Below are 21,915 nucleotides of genomic sequence, written 5' to 3'. Positions count from 1 at the left end.
GGTTGGCCGGACACATTGGGCTATTTGGTAAATGTTCAGGGACGTCAAACGTGAACTGTCCCTTCTTGCGCAGGCGCCCACCTTCTCCATCACCACGACTTCTTTCATTGGCCAAGCGTTTTGTCCGCTCTGCTCGTCTGGCTTCAGCCGATCTTGTCGGAGCGTCCCACCATTCTCTTCTCTTCTTATCGGTCGTTCCGGGTGTTGTTGGCAATGAGGATGCCCCGGGCGTTGGTGATAACCCAGATAAGCCGGGCGTTGGTGGTGGTGAAAACTCACCCCTACGAGGACCTCGGTATCCCCCTTGCTCCTCTTCAGTTCTCTCCTGCGGATGGCGCAACGGCGTGGGTGGCAACGACATAGGCATCGTAGTGCCTGAGAAGTTAGTTTCCTTGCTTGAAGCAGACGACTCGGTATTATCTGCACCGATCGGTATTGAGACATTGAAGAAATATCCGCGCGGTCGTCCATCAGCTGTGTCCTCTTTCAGCGGGGGTGTGTGGATTCGTGTAGCCTCCTGTAATCTCGTCGTAAGCATATGTCCGAGTCTGTAAGGTGCGTAGCCAAAGGTTTGATAGCAAACAAGGCACGAAATGCCTTATCAATAAGAAAGCGCATCTCTACGATGCTTAAGTTACTTACCCCTCCTGGATATTGGCTGGTAGTCTGCAGAGGTGGTATGACTAGACAAGAGTCAGATCCCATCCATAACAGCGAGCAGGGTTGTGCCAGTGATCACACCTGAGAACGCGATCCTTGGCCCCAGTGTAGATGAGTTGCTGCTTGCAGGGCTTACTGATTCTGTCACCGCTGCTGTTCCGCCGCTTGTTGAGTGGAAGGATCTTCTTTCAGACCATGCGCGCCTCGGAAACCTAATGTAACTCAGTCTAGAAGCCCTTCGGCTTTCTTCCTTTTCCGGAGTCCGTTTCATCTCCTGCTCATCACTGTTTCCCCTGCTATGCGTGATAGAGCCATCATTCGATGAATATATCACAGGGTCGGAGCGTCGTTCACTTGCTGGTCCTGATCCAGAATATTTCTTTGCTTTCTATCACGTTCGATCAACGTCAGCATACATCTGATTGTATAATTGGCTCTTGGAAACCTACGTCCTTTGTTTTCTGAAAGACAGACATTGCGCTGATTCCTGTCTTGGAGAGAAACCCAAAAGTCTCTCGGGATTCGGGAGGGATATCTGGGCTGACTTCAGCAGGTAGTGATAGATCTAATGACCTAGGAGTTTGGAAGCTGTGTTTTGGTGCGAGCCACTCGCTTTCCACAAGGCTGGTGCTGGTCAATAGATGTACACCTGGGCTTTGTAAAGCAAGGATATGAGCCTCCTCGGTACGAAAGGGGCTATGTGGGGAGGTAGGCGTATTGTTTGACGTCGATAGTTGCTGTTGTGGTTGGTTCGTCTTTGGTGAAGCTCTAGACGCGTCATTGTCGTGGCTTCCGCTTCCAGTCTTCCTAGACCGTCTTCTCCATTTCCAAACTTTGGCCTCAGGGGTTCTGCTACTGGCTGCAGCGAAATCAATCGGTCGAAACTTGCGCTCGGCCCAGTACCCCTCCGGATACCAAACCCATTCATATCCTTCTTTGGGTGGCCGAGGGGGGTCAAGGTCGTACACCCCTCGAAGAGAATTGTCTTTGGAGTTACGAACCGATGCGCCGCTGATCGATGGCACCCTGCTCAACGACCCATCCAACACTGCGCCACCGAGGCTAGGTAAAGAGCTTCTCCTCCGTTTCTCGCCTTGATACCAAGGCGACGACGAGAGGCTCATCGCAAGTGAATTGAACCGCCTTGAAAGTGTGGCCACCCGACCGATGGGTTCCGAAGGTTGGGCAATGCCTTGTTGTGCTGCTGTATTGATGTAATCGCTGTTTATCTGCCCAACGGGGGAAAGTACTATATTGAGGTTGAGGTGGTGTCGGGATTCTTAGGCGAAACGCCAGAAAGCAGCGCCGAAAATCCTGATCTTGCGGAAATACTGAGTAGAACTTGGTGTCTCGGGGTAAGAAAGCAATCTCAAGAATAAATAGGGAAACGAGAGGGGCGGAGTGCTTAGAATGTTCGGGTTGACCGGGTGTTAGGAAGAGAACACTAGAAACTCGTATGGTAAAAGCACCTAATACGGGATGATGCCATCAGATACACGAGATATCGAAGTAGGCGAGAGCTACATTGCCTTCTTTCCCTTTACACTGTTCTCTCAGGATTCCGACAACGTGGCAGAGGATCGCGGTTGCCTTGGACTTGGAAAAATGGGAGAAGGGCATTCCAAGCCAGATTGACGCAACAAAGAAGTCAAAAGGCAGCTTCCTTCACATAACTGAAAATGATTATTCCAAGGCTCCTCGACAATTCCTGTTGCTGTACCGGGTATCTTGAATTTATAATTTCGTGCACTAAAGCATTACAGGTCGTCAACAATTATGTTGCTGGTTGGTCAGCACCACTAAGATACAAAGGGTAGTACATGGTGACTGACTTGGCATGACCACTTCCTCTTCAAGCGGCGTGATGAGTAGTAGCCACTGTCGAGGCGTGACATAGTATTATCAAAGGGGTCAATGTCTAAGGACTGCCCCAAGCCACCAAGGTCACTAAACAACACGACTCCCATCTCTATGCGCGTACCAGGTAAAAATGAGCCACATGTCCTCGTTGCATACCAAGGGTTCATCGTCTATAAGTCATTACCGGATCACCGATGTTTCTTCAAGCGTCCAGCATCGTGTCATCGCCATCAAATCCGGGTTGCGCGACAGGGACACCACCTCCGCGACCTGCGAGAAGTTCTCGCCTGATCTCGGGCGAAATCTTGTCATGGCCGTGAGTTAGGAGAAGATCCAGGAGAGCCTCTCGCTGGTCCTCAGTAACTACACAAAGACCGCGGTTAGTACTCAAAAATAATAGGGACGCATAGTGAAACAGCGACGGAAGAAGCAAACTCACTGTTCGTCTTGTATCTCTGTGCAAATGAGAGCATGCACTGATGGAAGATGACTGGTAAAGCGTTGGGTGCCATATGCCCGCCGGTGGCGAAAGCGGGATACCGAAGAAAGTGGAAGACGAGGGCATCGAGCGCTTGGAAGGCTGTATTACAAAGTCAGAGAATACAATCATTGGCACGCTAGGAATTGGACTTACGCAAGGCGTGACGTTTCTCAATCAGAGTCTTGAGGAGGAAATTCGTAGCGCTAACGCAGTCGAGGCGCTGAGAAGCCTGCGCAGAAGAAATTTCGCACAAGCCCTTAATGGCCATACCGGAATGAACAGCCGGAATGGTGACCCGGGTCAAAACACCGGCTACGATCTGCGCCTCACGCAGCGAGCACGTTCCGGAAGCCGCCAAAGGAAACAAGAAGCCTGCCAACGGTTAGCTGGGTTGTCCCTTTTGAGCAAACCTGACTAAGCGTAGGCAGTAAATAACACACCTTTGAAGAAACCACCAGGCTTGTAGAGGGCCTTTTTTAGGGAGTTGAAAAGATGGACATTGAGCTTCTTGGTCTCGTGAATGTCCTCGCGGACGCGTTCTAAGATCACCATCTCCATAAACCGTTGAAGAACAGCCTCCTTGGCGGACGCAAATATCCTGGTGGCCGCGTAGCTAACAATCGCAAATGTCAGCAGCGTTTCTCTGGCTCCCGAAAACAGGAAGAAGCAACCATACCAGGCATTGGGAGTCCAGGACTCGGGTTGTGTAATGGGCAAGATGTCCTCCCAGTGGGGGATCTGAGGAAGGACCTTGAAAGGCTTGGGAAGCGGCCCAGATTTGTAGCGAGAAAGAATCATGCCAATTCTGCGAGAAGGAGTCTGTCAGTAGTCTGCCAAGAGGGTAACAGAAATAACGGCCAGCCTACTTCTCAAACACTTCCATCACCTTTGGGGGGATCTCGTAATCCTCATCAATTGGGCCAGGCTCGTCGCGGTACCCGCCTTGGGGGCCGCCGGCTTCCTTCTCTGCGATCTTGGCAAGAATAAGGTCCGCCAGGTTCACGCTCTGACCCTGCTCTTCTGCCCCTTCTGGCTTTCCATCCCATCCGTGTGTTAGGAGCGGGTCCTCGTTCATTGTGGGTGTGATAAACTGGTTGAATGTCTCGAGATCGGTGGCGTCGACTTCGATTTCCTCTACCTCCTCCTCCTCTTCCTCGCCCCAGGCCTCGTCGTTCTCAAACTTGTCGTCTTCGTCATCGTTGCGGTCGAATCTCGATGGATCGAACTCGAACGCCGAAGGAGCAGATCCGGAGGCTGCGTTTTGTGTTGTCCGGAGGTTCTCCTCCTCCTCGATGAGGCTACGGCTCATAGCCAAAATGTTGCGCGAAGCCTTGGCGTCGACATACTTTTGCTCATCTTCGTCGTTGGCGGCGCGAGTGTTCTTGCTCTTTTTGCCGGAGTTGTTCTTAAGGACGCCGGTAGAAACGAGGTCGGCCTCGAGGGGGTTGTGGCGCCTCTTCGACGTCGCCGCTGTTGTCTTGGGCATCTTGAATGGCGGTAGGGTTGTGCAATCGGGGGAAGAGTTGATGATACGGAGCTCTCCTGGTTGTCCCCTCTCTTTGCGATGTCGACTTGGCTGCACACGGCAATTGGGGATATTTTTTTCGGCGACCCTTGGACAATTTGTTCCCGCCGTGGAGAAGTCTGGGCACTTGAAAGGCTTGCGCTACGCTTGTGGTTGGTCACTTCTTTGCTGTGTGGGCACACTTTATTTTCTGATGCCAGGGCGGTGAAAATGATAAGCGGTACAATACCTCTTATCGCTTATCGTCTAGCTTGGACGCGCCCGGCGGAGCAGCGATAAACATTTTATTGCCCCGCATTTTCGTCACTGTGCCCCTCTTCGGTTGCAAATTCCTGGAATTTTGTTCCCTGTGTTTACAGTTTTTGCAGCTTGGCCCACTGCATGAATAAGAGCAAGGGAAGTCGCGACATCATAGCCTCGCTCGCCACGGTTACGAGCTTATAGCAAGTCCAATACAACCATACATCCAGCTACCATTGATAACATGCCGACCGAACTTGAAGAGGTAATTCTGCCAGAACCAGTGCAGTGTCAATGTCAGTGGACAGACAACTAATCGCTATAATCGCCTGAAGCTCGTGGGCTTCATTGCCTCGCCGAACGCCAACATCCGCCTTCTCGCGACAGAGAACCTGGTGCCCTTCTCAGCGTCTCAGCCCGCCCTCTTCAAGACCGACGAGCTCACCCCCATCAAGCATCTCAAGTTCTTGATCCGCGACCACCCGGTAGGCCCAACAGACTTGTCTTGTTTGCGCCCAAGCAGCTTCAGCTAAGACGTCGGTACCATGTGCAGAAAATCGCCGAGCACGCCCTAACATGCTTGATCAACTTGACTGCCGAGAAGGATGTGCTGGAATACGTCGCGACCGATGATCGCTTCCTTGGAATCCTCCTCGGGCTTCTTGTCGTATGTGTATCCATTCTGAGCTCCTACGGTGCGTGCGCAGCAAGGACTAACCGCTTCGATCCCGTTCCTATAGGAGCCCGAGGAGGTTAACGCCAATCTTATGGCTATGTTGCTGGCAAACTTGACCAAGTGGGATGGACTCAAAAGTCTTCTAGACCGGAAACAGCCCGCTCCAGAGAAGCTCAAGTCCGACGATAGGGTCATTAACCAACTAATGGACCTCTTCGTCAAGGGCGCCGACGGGACTTACAACAAGCACGCCGATTACGACTACCTCTCCTACGTCTTTGCCGACCTTTCGAAACATGAAGAGATCCGGCACTACTTTGTCAACAGACAGGACTACGACGATGTTATTCCAATCAACAAGATCAAGGTCTTTACCGAACACAAGTCCGATATCAGGCGAAAGGGAGTGGCGAGCATTATCAAGAACGCTGCTTTTGACATTCCTTCGCACCCGGCGTTTTTGGATGAGGATGACGTCAATATCTTACCCTACATTTTACTTCCTATCATGGGCGGCGAAGTTTATCCCGAGGATGAGGCATTGGAAATGCTTACCGATCTTCAGCTATTGCCTCCAGACAAGCAGCGCGATCCCGACAGCAGCAACATCCTGACACACCTAGAAACTCTTACTCTCCTCACCACAACGAGAGCTGGCCGCGATTTGATGAGGAGCATCAGTGTTTACCCCATTGTTCGGGAAACCCACCTGCGTGTTAATGATGAAGCTGTCCAGGATGCTTGCGAGCGGTTAGTAAATGTACTAATGAGAGACGAAGCTGAGGGCGAAGAGATTGAGGGAGGAGCAGCGACAGCAGAAGAAGAGGACGACATCGTTGAGGTTTAAAAATCTTGAGAATGAACCAAACGCAGCTGGTTTCGCTCCATCAGCGCCTGCCCGAAACCGACAGCCCGAGATTGGTATGCCCATACGTTATTTACATACCGTCTGGAAGCACTTTGGGTACTATGATGCTGAAAGTTGTTACACCGCCACACACACAGCCTTACCAAGACTTTACTTGTCCCTTGGGTCGAGCTCCCCACAGTCACCATTGCACCGTATTGTTATGCATTCACCAGCGCCGTCAACCTTGGCAAAAGCTTGAGGGTCTTGGGTATCTTCCTGTGCTTGTATCGACGAAGACGCCCTTCTTTCGGATCTGTGTCATGATGTCATCCAAGCCCACCAACAACGCACTGGAAGAGTGCTTCTGCAGAGAACAGAAAGCTTGTGTGTCAAGGAGGGAAAGCTTGTGCGATGGACTGGAAAGCTTGTTTTGGATGACAGAGCCAATGAAGTGGCACAAAAACTATACGTGCTCACGATATGGTCCCGGAAGTTTATTGACACCGGCACGGCTCGCTGAATGATGTTTGCCGCACAACATACAGAGGCATGGGACGCACCGGGCACTTGGGTTGTCAGATCAGCTTGGCATACGCAGGTTGAGCACCAGATTCATCGGGATTGTCTATACCGGTTTGTACCACAACACCAGACTGAATCTCAGACTTCACGGTACTGCGAGTTGTTTTCGTAGGTCTATCAACCTCCAGAATGGGTCGTTGTTAACGAGAGGAATAATCCGTAGTTGATATGCCCATGCCGTGGTCGAAGTCAGCGCTGTGATTGGCCGAGCATTGCGGATTTGCCAATGCATATCACACGATACGTGCTGAAAGCCTGAAATTGAAGGGTCTCCCTATCTTCAAAGTCACACACGCGGCCCCCGTGCTTGCTCGAACATGCATAAAGACAAGCTGGTGGCCAACCTTGGAGCTCAAAGCGAGATGCCTTGACGCGAGGACTGCTCCAGTCCCCACTGATGGAAAAGCACATGCCCTAAACGAGGATTTGGTGAAGATGAAAGACATGTCGCTCATGTCTTCTGTTGTGTGCGAAATCACGGATGATTCCGTGCTCTGAAAGAACATGTTTCGACGTCTCACTCACAGATCAACAATGGTCGTTGGTCTTGGTGGATAACCGAGTGCGTGGCTCGCGTGGGCAAGTGGGTGGGTGGATTCTGCTGTGACAGGGGCTTACGGAACCTTAAAGGATCCATCGAACCAATGGTGGAAAGGCGAACCACCGCGCGTTGTGCTCACACGTGTGGTCTCTTTCCCTGCGATTCGCGGGGAAGACCCTTCTGAAGGTGGGAGCGGCTCTTTTCTGGGGTTGTAGTGGCCCCTAGCGGCCCATGCAGGTGGATGTGCCAAGATGCCAAGTGAGGTTAGAGGCGAAGACAACGTCCGGGGGTCTTGACGGGGCAGGACGGGGCAGGACGGGGCAACAGACCAGTCCAGACTTTGCTACCTGAGACTTGCCTCGACCGTACGCAGTACACTACACCAAAAACCGATGATGAGATCAGCTTTGTGGAGTCGTTCTCGGACACCAGGCATCCAACATGCTCCCTTCTCGTGTATGATGTTCCTGGCGCTGTGGGCCAAACAGGTATTAGACTTCGCCCATTATGCAGCACTCGGGCACTTCCGGTTTGCAGGAGGCCAGGCACAAGAAACACGTTTTTGTAAACGACAGATCGGCGACCTTTTTCTCCCTTTTCCTCCCCTACGGCCGACGGTTGGTCCGGTCGGAGGAGGGGACCCGGAGATAGAGGAGCTGGACATCGGGATAAGCTTCTGGAAAGAGTTTTTTAGACCGGGCGTCGATATCGATCTTGTCCCAAAGCCGAGGAAGCTTGTTGTCGAGTTTCCAGATGAGGGAACCCCCACCCCGTGAGCAACGGGCCAATCAGGTGTAATGCTGAGCCCACGAGCTTCATGCCTCCTTGACACTGGATACCCAAGCATCAGCCAAGCACTTCTGCACTTGAGCACTTGCAGCCAACGGCTGGGTCTGGTCTTCGGTATGTGATGCTCTTTTGCATACGGACCACGCTCAACGACGTAGGGTAGTGTCGCTGTGAGAGGCGCACTGGGCGCCCAGGCATCCAAGACGCTTCCCGAGTGCAAAACTGCACCTTGGGGCATTATGCCAAGTAATCGAAGCTTTCAGAGTTTTGCCTTAGTTACCTCCACTGTCTTGTCTTGGCCAAAACTGAGTGCGTGGTGGTTGAACAGCTCGCTGGACATGGTACGCTACCCACGTGTCCGTAAAGACAGGTTCTCTGTCTCGGGTGGGAGGAAGATGGCAAGGGCATTATCGTGCTCGTTGTAGGGGAGAGTGAGCAGGATGGATTTGCTAGCTCGTAAAGGCAAAGTATCGACTGATCATTGGTGTGGGAGGTGGGTGCGTCAAACAAACTATTGAGGATATCCCGCGGGACTGCGTGATGTCTCGGAAATTGTCAGTAGCTTTCACGCCATCCGATGTGAATACCTAATCCTGGGGACACTGTAGTCCCATTCCTCCTGCAACGCTATAAGATAAATTCCCACGCATGCCAACTCCTTCCTTTCTTCCTATTTTCCTCGACAGCACAAGAGCCAAGTCCTTCCGCCCTTCTACCTCCCTTGGTTCCCATCGGACCACCAAGGCTCTTGACCAAGTCCGACTTCGTTGTCTTGAGGACCAACAAAGGCTCAAGTATCCGATACCGCCATCGCGACAACAAGCCATGAGTACCCCTCAGAAGACTGCCGGAGGCAACAACGCCTACCACAACTTTTACAATGACTTTCTTCACATCAAGGATCCCAACGAGAGGCGACGACTCGCCCTCGCCGAAGTCGACAGAGCGCCATTCGGATGGTATCACGTTCGGGCCGTTGCCGTTGCCGGTGTCGGTTTCTTCACAGACTCTTACGACATCTTCACCGTCTCTCTTTTGACCCTCATGCTCGGCATTGTCTACTTCCCAGGCGAAGGCAAGATGCCTACAACCTCCGACACAGCCATCAAGCTCGCAACATCGGCCGGCACGGTCATTGGGCAGGTCGGCTTCGGCGCCGCTGCTGATGTCTTTGGTCGTAAGAGCATGTACGGATTGGAATTGTTGTTCATCATCTTTGCCACTCTCGCTCAGGCCTTGGCCTCCGGGTCACCTTCCATCAACATCATCGGTATCATTATCTTCTGGCGTGTTCTTATGGTAAGCAATTATTCAGACGAACCCCTCTCACAAGAAACGTATAACTAACATCTATTACAACAGGGGGTCGGTATCGGTGGAGACTATCCTCTTTCCAGTATTATCACCTCCGAATTTGCTACAACCAAGTGGAGAGGTGCCATGATGGGTGCCGTCTTTGCTATGCAAGGTCTTGGCCAGCTTGCTGCCGCATTCGTCATGTTGTTCGTTACACTCGGTTTCAAGAAGTCGCTTGAGGCCGCCCCTACTCTGGCTTCGTGCACCGGAGACTGTGCCGTTGCCGTTGACAAGATGTGGAGGACAGTCATTGGTGTCGGTGCTGTTCCCGGCTGCATCGCGCTCTACTACCGCTTGACTATCCCCGAGACTCCTCGCTACACCTTCGACGTCAAGAGGGATGTTGAGCAGGCCAGTGACGACATCGAAGCCTTCAAGACGGGCAAGCCCAAGGGCCAGCCCGACGAGGCCACCCGCATCGTCGCTAAGCAGGAGGCCGAAAAGGAGATGGAGATCCCCAAGGCCAGCTGGGGCGACTTCTTCCGCCATTACTCCAAGCGCAAGAACGCCATGCTGCTCGCCGGCACCGCCCTGTCTTGGTGCTTCCTCGACATCGCCTACTACGGCGTCTCGCTCAACAACGCCACCATCCTCAACGTCATCGGCTACTCCACCACAGGTGCCAAGAACACGTACGAGATCCTCTATAACACCGCCGTCGGCAACTTGATCATTGTTCTCGCCGGCGCCGTCCCCGGATACTGGGTCACCGTCTTCACCGTCGACACTGTCGGTCGTAAGCCGATCCAGTTCATGGGCTTCGGTATCCTCACCATTCTTTTCGTGGTCATGGGTTTCGCCTACAAGCACCTCTCGCCTCACGCGCTGCTCGCCATTTTCGTCCTTGCCCAGTTCTTCTTCAACTTTGGTCCCAACGCTACCACCTTTATCGTGCCCGGCGAGGTGTTTCCCACTCGTTACAGGTCTACCTCGCACGGCTTGAGCGCCGCCATGGGCAAGATCGGCTCTATCATCGGTCAGGGCGCCATTGCGCCCCTGCGTACCAGGGGCGCTGTCAAGGGAGGAAACCCAAACCCGTGGATGAACCACGTGTTGGAGATCTATGCTCTCTTCATGTTGCTTGGTGTTGGTACCACTTTCTTGATTCCCGAAACGAAGCGGAAGACGCTGGAGGAGTTGTCGGGCGAGTTCGATATGAGTGGTGAGGAGGAGGCGCAGAGGGATACGACCCTCACTGAGCATAAGACGGAGGCACCCACGAGTAGTGCTGCTGTGAACGCTTGAGGAGGTGTCGGCCCATCAAGGGTTGTTGGTAATGGCACGTGTTTTCCATTCTTTTTATTGATTTATGATATAATGGCTTGTTGGGGAGCAGACCAGGGCAGGAGCGATAGAACCTAGAGAGAAGAATGGTTGTCTGTTTGGTGGGGGTGGGGGGAGGTGGGGGCAAAAACAAAAGGGGAGCAGTGATAGAATCTGGTGCGGGAGGAATCGATAATACCCGGAAATGTCCAATGAAGAAGAGATGATGACTACTTGGAATATCTCATGAACTTGCGCTTCGCTGTATGTAGTTGATAATGTGATGTATTGAGAATGAGACGAACAAGACGAGAGTGTCTCAAGAAGGTTCACGTGCCTCGACTTTGTTCGTAATACATTGGAGATGTGTATCGCAACTGTAAGTAACATCGTCTTACGCTTTGTCCATCTAATATAGACACTAGACTGAAGTTTCTATCTTGCGAGAAGAACCTCAATCCGTCCATGACACAATGGTTACTTACCTCTGCATTGTACACCCCATCCGGTGACTTGCGCTCTTACTACAAGTCGAGCATCTCGGCATCATCCTGTACTTATTGGAAGGGGCTACCTTCGCCTAAGCTCGGTTTGAGAGTTGGCAAATGTCACGACACAGATAAATAATATAAGGGGGGAAAAGAAAAAGAAGAGGGGAGGAAGAAAGAAAGGAAAGCAATGATCAGCAAAGAAAAAAGAACAAAAATCGAGCATATCATTGCAGGTTTTGGTCTCTGTAGGTCTATAATCAGCACTCAATTTTCTTCGATTGAGATAAATTAGTACCTCCTCGCTGAAAGCCTGACAGCTACCCATTTAGCTACACGGTACTTCAACTCCGTGTTTGAGAGGTACTGTGACACTCATCAGACAACCGTGGGCAAGACGCTCGTAGGGGTACTAGTCGATAAAGGTAAAATGCGCCACTTCCGTTCGTAACTGCCCTCTTATTTCGAACCTGCCTTCAGTTATCTTCTGACAACTTCTCTGTCACTGCTTTCTTAGGTACTACGCTTTCGTCTTTTCGATTGCTTTAGCTCGTCTCTGCCCATTTAGTGAAGTTATCGATTCATGCGACCTGTTTGGTCAGATACAGTGGTTTCCCTCTCCAAGACTGTGTTTGTCGCCTCCAAGTTGTCACAACTAAATAATATTAGAGGGTATCGATTTCCTCTACATTTCATTGGCGCTCTTGCATTCTCCAATCGTCATCTCCATGTGTCTGCTTGATTCAACATCTTTTGTGACCTTGAAACGAACAGTGCAAGTCCGCAAACACGTACTTGTCTAAATATTCTAGTGTTGGCGTCGCTTGATAGCTCTTCACATGTTCGCGGCTATTAATTCTGTACGATAACGCTCACATATCTTGGTGTTTGGAGGTTGCTGCTGTTCGTCGACCCTGGAAAGGGGAGTTGTTGTAAACACCCCCTTCTCCCATTTCCCCATGCCCCAGATTATAACCAGAATTCGAGTGAAAAACAAGCATATACGACCATACCCACTGGAAAACTCGGGATCCCGTCCGCTCTCCCATAGATAAGCCAGTGAGGGCCAGACTAGTAGTTGGGTCGGTGACGACCAGCGAATCCCTGGTGTTGTATGTTTTTTTTCGTTCTCTTTTTTCCTTTTTGGTTTTTCTTATAAGAGCTGGCTTTCTATTTTCTTTTACATCATCACATTCGCAACTCGATATGATTGGATACATAGATAGGCTTCAGGATTTTCGGTTATCGTTGCTTGCGATAGAAGATCCGGTCGGTAGTCATGGACACGCCGAGAATATCTCTAAGTGTGTATATATGTGCCTATCAAGAACAAAGCCAACCAACACCATGAACATGTGTCTCGCCCGTATACCCCAAGTACAGATAACCCTTGTAATAAGTAAACAACCCAAGCTTTGACTGCCCGTTTCGAGACCCTCTACCTAGCAATAAGAGGAGAGAATTGAGAGACCTTTCTAGATGCCAAAAAATGTCTTTAACCTTTCATAGGTGTAAAAGCTCGTAGCCACCATGGGAACTACCTTCGCATACCCAATAGTCAAGCCGACAAAGAAGCCGCGGACCCCCCGTTCCCGCATGATCAGCTTGGCCGTCTCGCCAATGGTCAACCTATGACCATCGCCGACCGCTCCGCCGACCTGCATGCGCCGCCTGATGACCTCCAGGGGGTACGACACCGTCTGCGAGACCAATCCCGCGATACCACCGGCCGTAAGCTCCGCCCATGAGCGCAGGGGGGCAGCCTTACCGGCCGGCGCGTTTTCCGGTTGCGGTAGTGTTGTCCATTTTGCAAGACTCGGGTGCCGGAAGATGTCGCCAACCGTGTCGTGTGTGAGGAAGGACATACCGGCGTAGGGAAGCATGCCGAGGAGGGTGGGAGAGAAGCCGCGGTAGAAGTTGGCGAGCCCGGTCCGCGGGATCAGAGCGGGCGCGTGTGCTGAAGCCGGTGCGTTTTTGGGAACCGTGAGGGCATTTTCGCTGTATATCTGCCTAATGATGGATCGGAGGGATGACCGGCCTTCCCGTTTTGTCTCGAACGCTAGCCGTACTCGTATGAGTTCGAGGGGATAGGTGAAGAAGACGGACGTGACGCCGGCGAGCGAGCCGCTCACAAGCCGCCGTAGGGGGGTTTCGTGGTCCTTCCGAGTGATGACGAGTGCCCTTATTTGCTCGTAGGCTAGAAACTTGATACCGGCGTACGGAAAGATCCTTAGGAGGGTTGCTGAATGCCCCCTAAACAGACCCTTAACCCCATCCTGTCGATATATTTCTTTTATGGCCTCCCCAAAGCCCCACCACGAGCCCGCGTACTTGACGAAGTGTGGATTGTGAGCCTGGAATAGGATCTTTACCCGATCAAGCGGTGCGACAACGGTTTTGGCCTGCCAAACAAAAAGAGTCAGTCGCGACCATCACAGTCAAAGCGTGCACGAGATGCGACCAGTGTAGTGCCGATGGAATTGGAAATACTTACCGCGCATCCGGCCAAGCCCCCTGCTACTCCCGATCTCCAAAGGTAATCCAAACTCCGTTTCTTTTGCGAACTCGAATGCTTCTTGGACCGCGGTACGGACGCTTCATCGTCTGTTGGGCATATCGCCGCTTCACCTTTCTCCTTCTGCATCTTGGCCCCTAGTCGGAACGCATCAGCTGTTACCTCTCGTGGTTCGTTTGATGCGCTCCCCGGCATGGAGGCATGGCTGATGAGCGCCGGGGGCATTCCCTCTGACGCGGGCCTCGAAGGGGCTCAGAATATCGTATGCGAAGGATCGCAATCTAGGAGAAAGAGAGAATGCGCCTTTCTACTAGCGCATTGCCGGCGGAGAAGTCTTTAGGTGAATGGATGCGGGCTCGTCGATGCGACGGTAGAGGTTGCCGGTTTTGCTTTGCGATCAAAAGCCAGAAGCACAACCCTAGAGTTGCGGCAACGAGATTGGAGGATAGGAGGGCAATGGATGCGGAATTTAACTGGGAAGAGAGTGCTGGTTCCAGGAGTGAGTCTAGGGAATTGTTGTTGATTGTGTGTTACAGGAACTGAAGGTATTTTGGAGGATCGATACAGGTACTGGGATTATTACATCACACACTTTGTAGCGGAGCCGGGGAAAGACAATCCTTGGAGGGCACATTCAAGTTCCCCCATTTTCTCTCCAACACCGCTTCGGGTGAGATGCACTCACTCGACCTCCAAATTCCCAAATTCCCCGGCCAGCCGGTCCCTGCCAGCCGAGGATTGCCGAAGAAAACCTGTCGAGCCCGTATACCTAAAAACGGCGGCGCTGAGTAATCTGCAGAAACCACCATTCGTATTGGTCACGCGAGCGACGAAACGAGTACTGTCGCGCGTCGCCTGATGACCGCCCATTTCTCCTCGGCTTCTGAATTGTTATCGATTGCAGTGTTACGTACGCCGTCTTCTTTGCCAGATTCGGACCCTTTTACCCGCATGAACGCGGCCCCACAACCCATTCCCACACTCAATCGCCTGTGCAGTCTTGGCAAGAGGTGTGTGTGCGTGCACACACACACACACCGCACTTCTGTATTGTACAACTTCGTCAAAATTCATTATTTTACAACAATTTCTATATCAATTTGAAGCTATTTCAACGTGCAAAGTAATTATAATACTAGTAATTAATTAAATTCATTGCAATAATACTTCCTAAAACAATCCTCAATTTAAAACCCGCCGGCGTAAAACGATCCCGTACTCGAAGCGGCGCGTTAGTAGTCTACTTCGATAAAAATTAAAACTAGGAAGATCCTAGCCTAATAATTTTATAATATGCCTTATCCCGCCTTAAAAAGAAGAATTGTAAAATTGAGTAATCTATTAAAATTATCTTTAAGATTACTCTACCTAAGAAGAAGGCTGTTCCTATTAAAATTATTATTAAAAAGACCGCTATTAAGAAGGGGAAGGCTATTGCGCTAAAGTTAGTCCTAGTTCTAATCCTAGAGCCGCCGTCGTCCTCCCCTAAGCCTGCGATACCTATTGAAATTTCTAATAGCAAAGAGGATTCTAGTAACGATAATGAGGTTAAATAATAGTTCCCCGTCTATTTTACCCTTAAAAAATAAGCTCTTAATATTTTATTTTATTTATTAGGCAACGATAATAATAAAGTAGCCTCCTTAATTAAATTAATTACTTCGGTACTATTAGCTTAGTTCTGTACTACCTGTAAACCAATCGCTATAGTACTACTACTATTGTATTCTAAATATTCTAATTTAATATAAGTTTAATTTAATATAGTCGGTTTATATATTACTGTTAGCTATATTAAATTACCTACTATTGAAGAATATAGTTTATTTAGAGAGGTTGAGGTTAAGTAAAATAACGGCAAGCTTTGTAAGTAGCGGTTTGGGACGATATTATTTAGTGAGATTCTATATATATAGTGAAGTTATGTAGAAGATATTATTAGTGATAATATGGCTGTAAGGATAAAGTAATTAGTTTTTTTATATAACGTTATATATATTACTATTATTTATAATAATTGCTGTGCTCGGGTTATTATATATAATAAGATTGTTCTTAGGAAGGATTTTTATAACGAGTATAATAATATTGAATACGAGACCGTTATAAAGTCGTACTTCTACTATATTAGTTAGTACTACTATTTTACTATATTATTTAAATTTTAGTTAATTAATCCGTCCGCTAGTAAAATCCTTATTACCCTATCCTCCTATAGTAGTATACCTTTTATTTCTACCCCCTTTTATAGTTTAATTAATCCTTTCGTTATTCTAATATTATAAACGGTTAATACGCTATCGTTATAAGGGTTATAGATTCTAGCCGGTATTGAAAAGTCTAAGTATATTACAATAAATATTATATTAATAGAAATTGAAAAGAATTTAAAGGAGGATTAGTAGCGAGAGGAGTGTACGGGGGTAAAATTATACGGTACTGTATATTAAGAGTTAGTATAAATATAAGTATACGGTTTTAGCTATAAGTATAAGAATTATAATAAAGTTATTAAATATTAGATATACTATATTATAAATAGGAGTATAACCTATTATAACTTTAATATTAAAGATGTGGGTAAGTGGGTATGCGCTATATTATTAGGGAAGGCTACGGTAATTAACCTACTATTTAAGTTAGTACGAAATATATTAAGTAATGAGGTAGTAGCTACCTTTAGTATTGGCGATAGTAATAGTAAATATAGGGGAGGAGGTAATAGTTTACTAATTAACGTTAATATTATTAATAATATTAATAGCAGTAATAGTAGTACTAATATAAAGATTATAAATAGTTTATTGTAAGCTACGCTAAGGAAGGACGATTTTAGAGGTCTATACTAATTATACCCTCCTCCCCTATACCCGTTATACCCGCTACTATATTAGTATTTTCCTTCCTACTTTCAATATCCCTAAATTTAGCTACCTTATACTACCGGCGGTTTTATCACTAATTCGGCAATTGCTAGCGGCTATAATTATAATATAGCGGGCACTCTCCCCCTATTAGGCAAAGCGGTAATTATTAATTTGTATACGCTATTAGAGTATTTTACTACTATATTCTATAGGCACCCGACCGACTGCGAGATTTTCGTTGCTAAACGTGCTAATGCTAACCCTCCTCTTATTTTTATAGCGATTACAATATTTATTTAACTACTAGCACCGTTATTAATTGTATTACTATTAGTAGCGGGTAAGGAGGATAAAGGTAAGAAAATTAGAAATTTCTTAGTGGAGGCCAGAGAATTATTTGTATTACATCCGCCCGTACCTTCGACTTTCGGTTTTTATTTATTATTACTACCCCCCGCTCTACTTAGTCGGCCGGCTAAAGAGATTATTACCGAGTTTTTTAAGGCGTTCTATAAGCGTTATTGTATTAGGTTATTAATTAAAGTAGTATTAGTATATAGAGTTTTAATTACTTTGAGGAATAAATTCTAGAATAAGGAAGCACTGCCTAATATATTCGTATTTAGAGAGTAGCCGGTAGAGTAGTTTACAAGGCTGGGGTTTAGTTACGATTTCTATACGGTATTTAAGGACAGTATTAAAAACTTCCTTAAAATTAAATATACGGTATTGGCAATATAGTTAAACTATAGTAAATATACCCTCTAACCTCTATTGCTGTAACTTAATTAATTAGTATATATTTTAAATTTATAATTTAATATTATACTCAAATACAATATTATTAGAGCTCTCGCTTCTATAGTAGGTAATACTATTACTAATAGTCCTAGTAAGCGATAATAATATTACGAATCGATTTATAGCGAAAGAGGGGGGTTTTTAGTATTTTAGTATTATTATATAGATAAATACGATTTTTGGCACTTTTAGTACTTCTAACACTTTTAGTATTTCTAGTATTTCTAGTATTTTTAATATACAATTCAATTTAATATATATAAATCTATTTTTCCCTTTTATACTCTCTATTACCGCCTAAATATAGTACCCGTCTTTCTATATTCGACTAGCTCATTAGTATATAGTTCGCTATACTCTTTATTAATATTATTAAATCAATTTATTATTAGTTTTACATTCTTAAAATAGTTACGGATTTATTATACTCTATACCCTACATCCTACGCTAATCGCTTAAGAAACGTAGTAAAATCGTTATTTGATATTTTATTACCGTCCTTATTATAATATACCCTTTTAAATTGCTATTTAAAATTGCTAAAGTATATTTCGATAGGGTTAAATTCGGGAGAGTACAGTAGTAAATACTATAATAGAACCCCCTTCTAATTATATATATATTGGAGTTCGGTACAGGGGTATTAATTAGCGTTATTTATTATTAAAATACTATTGCAATTAGGAAATAGATTTATTTTAGGGAGTAGGTATTTTACTATTTAGTCCTAGACCCTAGTTGAGTCTGTTGTACTTCTAAATACTAGTATATTAAATAGCCTATTTATTATAATAATTAGAAGGAGGTAATATTATATACTATATACGAACTTGCTTAATACTATTATAATAGCGCTGCAGAGTGCCTAGCTAATATAACAAGCACCGTCCCTTCGGTTTGTACTAAATTCGTTATAGAATATAAATATTTTTATAGTAAATAAAGAGATTTTTAATATTTATTTAGCTACTAATATAGGGGATTATTGTAATACTTTTATATAGAATTGCTTCTTCTTCTATTTCTTCTATCGAAGGTGCCGCCGTACAGTTTCGGTTGAAATATATATATTATATTCGTTAGTTAGAAAAGTATAGATTTCGTCGAAGTATAAATCGGGTTTTAATACAAAGAGGTTTATAACTTCCTTTATAATATTAATTACAATTAATAAAGTATAAAGAGTAATATAATATACATTATACTTTGAACGCCTATATAGGAAGCTTTTTAATATTTTAGGAAATTTACAATAGTAAAAATACTTTACTAATATCCAATAAAGTACGCTTATATTTCTATATACTCCTTATATTTATACTAGTAGTTTTAGTAATATTATTTGGATGTTTGTTATTTATTAGTATTATTATTATTAATACCTTCTAGCGGGTATTAGGGTAGCGTACTATATTAATAACGGTTTAAAAGATAATATAAATATTAAAATAGATAACTGTACGACGTAGAGCATTAAAATATCGACTTTTTGCACTAGTTTTGGCCAGATTTCGATGTTAAACGATTGAGTTGAGTCGTGTAAAGCGATGTCAAATGGCCAGATTTGTTAAATGCGGTGTGTGTGTGTGTGTACGTATATATACCTCTTGCCAAGACTGTACAGGCGATTGAGTGTGGGAACACATGATCGTGACTGGACGGAACCTTGCGGCGGATGCACTACTAACGACCAGTCGGGAATCCTACTGTTCTTTGCCCTGGATTTCGACCTGAATTATCCCTCCGCCCTCCGGCTCCCGTCTCTGCTTCTGTTTTTGCGGGGTGCAGTGACAAACTGGGGTCCCTTCACCCCCAGCCCGGGCACAACCGGTTTGATCAGATCTCTATTCCATCTAGGCTGGATCAGTTCAGTGACTATGGTTCACTCATCTGTTCTATATCACAACGATAATCGAACAGTGTTCCTGCTGGATCTGCCTCGTTCAATCGAGGAAGCTCAGCTTCTCCCAAGAGAGCTTGATGATGGCGCGCTTACTCCGCTGAAGCTACGGACCCTGATTTCGGCAGAACCTCCGTCCTCCCCGTTTCCGACTCCGGAGCCCAAGTCGAAATCGCAATCATCCCCGGCCAGCGCTGCTCCATCTGCTTCCGATCACATAGCGAAACTGATGGCCCGTTCCGCTGCCGAGTCGGCCTTGGAAGACATTCAGCATTCCTATCACGGAGAATGGTGTTTACCGCGTCAATGTCTGCCAAGGATAAATCGCCTAACGACGGCAGTCAACCGGAACGGGAAGCGGGGTCCTGACGGAGAGGTTTTTAACGTCTCAGACAATGCCAAAAGCTTTGACGATGCCTCTGGTGAGGCGCCGCCAGACCTCTCCCATTACACCATTCCAAAGGCATCTCATTACCTGCTTGGCACGGTGGAGTCTCGGAGATCTCAGTTTCTCGCGACGGCGCCCAAGAAATTTGATCTGATCCTCATGGATCCGCCCTGGCCTAACCGATCCGCAAAGAGGAAAAGGGGCATCTACCAACCGGCGCGTGACGCGGACTCTATAAGGGACCTTCTTTCCCAGATTCCTGTCGCATCGCACTTATCCGAGGACGGTCTCGTAGCTGTATGGGTTACGAACTCGGCGCGAGCCGCCGAGCTTCTCACATGCCCAAAGGGTATCTTCGATGAGTGGCAAGTCGAACTGATCGGCGAGTGGATATGGCTGAAGGTGACCACCGGCGGAGAGCCCATTGTGAGTCTTGATTGCGCCTGGAGGAAACCGTGGGAACGACTTCTGCTCGCGAGGAAACGTGGAACCGGTCCGGGTGTCAAGAAACGAAGCCCTATAGAGACCAAGGTCATCGTAACAGTGCCGGACCTCCATTCCAGGAAACCCAATTTACGAGGTTTGTTCGCCGACCTTCTGCCGCCCGATTATCAAGCTTTGGAGGTTTTTGCCCGGAACCTGACGGCAGGGTGGTGGAGCTGGGGCGACCAGTGTCTGCTATTTCAGCACCGTAGTCGTTGGGTAGAACTCGTTGCGGAAAAAGAAGAAGAAAAAGAAGAAGGGCTGCCCGTTCCATTAAAAGAACGATGAGGCAAGCAGTATAGACAACCGGAACGCCTTCTAGTGCTGCTCCCGGTCTACTTCTATATCGTATCCTACATGTTACACGGTAAAATCGCAAATGTCCCGTCCAACAGGTGCGTCATATATCATACAATCAGATTCCCGCCAAGCCAGTTCTATCCGCTCCAAGATTATCGTTTCTTTTTGTATGAACGATTAAATTTTCCCCGCTCTGTCACTTCCCTTCGTCCCACCCATTCCCTACTCAGCCCAGAACCCAATGCGATAGCTGCAACACAGTCAAGAAGGCTGGCCCTCATATTCATTGCCTAGTCTCCGAACCTTTGCTGCTGCTCTCCTCCGCGGCAGACTCCGCCGACTCATCCAAAGGCAGGTTCTCTTCTACTTCGGACCATCCCTCCTCCTCCGGCACAATCTTCGAATTCAGAAATGCGTTGACCTTTCCGGGCGCCCATGTCTCCTCACCCGAGAGGAACTTGCTCTGCCGTGCCTTGATAGCCTTGCGGTCCTTGGTCACCTCGAACTGCGACGGCGGTACGACCTCACCCTGGGCCCTGATGCCCTGGAATTTAGTATCTTGCTCCTGCGCCGTCTTCTGCTTCTTCCACATGGCGTAGTCGAATGCTTCGCGGGCATCCTCAGCGGGCGGCTTGGGCCAGACGAACGGCTTGGCCAGCTCGGCGATCATCATCTTTTGCGACTTGGGGCGGCGCCAGTTGCCGACATCGCCGTGTCTCTGCTCGTGCATGCGCTGGTTGACGAAGGAGCGGACACCCGTCACCTCGACGTTGTAGACATGGTAGAGGTAGTCGCGCAGGTCGAGCTTGTTGAACTCGAGGGGGACGATGAAGGTCGCGAGGTTAGGCGGCTGCTTGGGCAGCGGGCGGACGAACGTGATGACGTGGTTTGGCCTGTTGGTTACCATCACTTTGTTAGGGCCGGCTCCGAAGTCTGGTAAACGAGACGGATGGATGGGGTGTCATGTCTGCGATATCACGAACTCTAGGGGAACAGAACGGGAGCTTTTTGCAGTGAGGGAGAGGCGGACTGTGCAGGTATAACGAGCGTAATCGCATCGCAGATTTGGTATATCTTTCTTACAGGAAGATCTGCTTCTTGCCCACCCTAAAGGGGGCATTCCTCAGTGCCTCAGCACCCGTTTTCGCTACGGAGGCCATTGTGCCGGATCTGGTGGGTATACGAAGGACGGGAGGGAATGCGCCTTGTCAATGAGTGAGATCGCGCCGGGGATCCGTACTCACAGCACCTGAGAATCTGGAGCAGCCGGCCGATTGAAAGATTGGCGATTCCCGGTTTCGACAATATTTTCCGCATCCCCCCCGGACCGACGCCAGCTGGCGGCCTCG

The 21,915-nt window shown here is 47.9% G+C and overlaps 7 protein-coding genes and 1 non-coding gene across 8 annotated transcripts; 4 read left to right on the top strand and 4 right to left on the bottom strand.

Annotated features, from left to right (window-relative positions):
* Positions 1 to 486: 486 nt before the first annotated feature.
* Positions 487 to 2,280, bottom strand: NCU16789 (hypothetical protein; the record flags this gene model as incomplete). Its single annotated transcript, XM_011396090.1, has 5 exons — positions 487 to 517; positions 643 to 666; positions 742 to 824; positions 1,110 to 1,909; positions 2,205 to 2,280. 5 exons carry the CDS (start codon positions 2,278 to 2,280, stop codon positions 487 to 489), a joined length of 1,014 nt encoding a protein of 337 aa, XP_011394392.1.
* A 143-nt stretch (positions 2,281 to 2,423) lies between these two features.
* Positions 2,424 to 4,651, bottom strand: NCU08323 (bystin). The gene is made up of 6 exons (XM_957443.3): positions 3,868 to 4,651; positions 3,678 to 3,806; positions 3,442 to 3,614; positions 3,155 to 3,373; positions 2,960 to 3,100; positions 2,424 to 2,883 (listed from the first exon to the last, which is right to left on the bottom strand). Exons 1-6 carry the CDS (start codon positions 4,485 to 4,487, stop codon positions 2,723 to 2,725), a joined length of 1,443 nt encoding a protein of 480 aa, XP_962536.3. The 5' UTR covers positions 4,488 to 4,651; the 3' UTR covers positions 2,424 to 2,722.
* A 199-nt stretch (positions 4,652 to 4,850) lies between these two features.
* Positions 4,851 to 7,436, top strand: NCU08324 (DNA-binding protein HGH1). Its single transcript, XM_957444.2, has 4 exons — positions 4,851 to 5,031; positions 5,102 to 5,251; positions 5,320 to 5,433; positions 5,507 to 7,436. Exons 1-4 carry the CDS (start codon positions 5,011 to 5,013, stop codon positions 6,287 to 6,289), a joined length of 1,068 nt encoding a protein of 355 aa, XP_962537.1. The 5' UTR covers positions 4,851 to 5,010; the 3' UTR covers positions 6,290 to 7,436.
* A 1,456-nt stretch (positions 7,437 to 8,892) lies between these two features.
* Positions 8,893 to 11,120, top strand: pho-5 (phosphorus-5). The gene is made up of 2 exons (XM_957445.3): positions 8,893 to 9,503; positions 9,567 to 11,120. Exons 1-2 carry the CDS (start codon positions 9,030 to 9,032, stop codon positions 10,803 to 10,805), a joined length of 1,713 nt encoding a protein of 570 aa, XP_962538.2. The 5' UTR covers positions 8,893 to 9,029; the 3' UTR covers positions 10,806 to 11,120.
* A 1,194-nt stretch (positions 11,121 to 12,314) lies between these two features.
* Positions 12,315 to 12,430, top strand: NCU15631. Its single transcript, XR_897886.1, has one exon. It is a non-coding gene; the product is annotated as a 5S ribosomal RNA (ribosomal RNA).
* Positions 12,431 to 12,521: 91 nt separating this feature from the next.
* Positions 12,522 to 14,465, bottom strand: NCU08326 (mitochondrial carrier protein LEU5). The gene is made up of 2 exons (XM_957446.3): positions 13,806 to 14,465; positions 12,522 to 13,713 (listed from the first exon to the last, which is right to left on the bottom strand). The coding sequence occupies exons 1-2, from the start codon at positions 14,049 to 14,051 to the stop codon at positions 12,787 to 12,789; spliced, it is 1,173 nt and encodes a 390-aa protein (XP_962539.2). The 5' UTR covers positions 14,052 to 14,465; the 3' UTR covers positions 12,522 to 12,786.
* A 4,736-nt stretch (positions 14,466 to 19,201) lies between these two features.
* Positions 19,202 to 20,766, top strand: NCU08328 (hypothetical protein). Its single transcript, XM_957448.2, has one exon. It carries the CDS (start codon positions 19,373 to 19,375, stop codon positions 20,552 to 20,554), a length of 1,182 nt encoding a protein of 393 aa, XP_962541.2. The 5' UTR covers positions 19,202 to 19,372; the 3' UTR covers positions 20,555 to 20,766.
* NCU08329 (mitochondrial ribosomal protein subunit L23) lies at positions 19,261 to 21,914 on the bottom strand. Its single transcript, XM_957449.2, has 2 exons — positions 21,650 to 21,914; positions 19,261 to 21,459 (listed from the first exon to the last, which is right to left on the bottom strand). The coding sequence occupies exons 1-2, from the start codon at positions 21,724 to 21,726 to the stop codon at positions 20,850 to 20,852; spliced, it is 687 nt and encodes a 228-aa protein (XP_962542.1). The 5' UTR covers positions 21,727 to 21,914; the 3' UTR covers positions 19,261 to 20,849.
* Position 21,915: the final 1 nt, after the last annotated feature.

This window comes from Neurospora crassa, linkage group IV (genome assembly GCF_000182925.2).
Source record: "Neurospora crassa OR74A linkage group IV, whole genome shotgun sequence".
Lineage (NCBI taxonomy): Eukaryota > Fungi > Ascomycota > Sordariomycetes > Sordariales > Sordariaceae > Neurospora > Neurospora crassa.
Note: the sequence above shows the minus strand (reverse complement) of the source record. Positions and strands in the feature narration are given on the sequence as shown.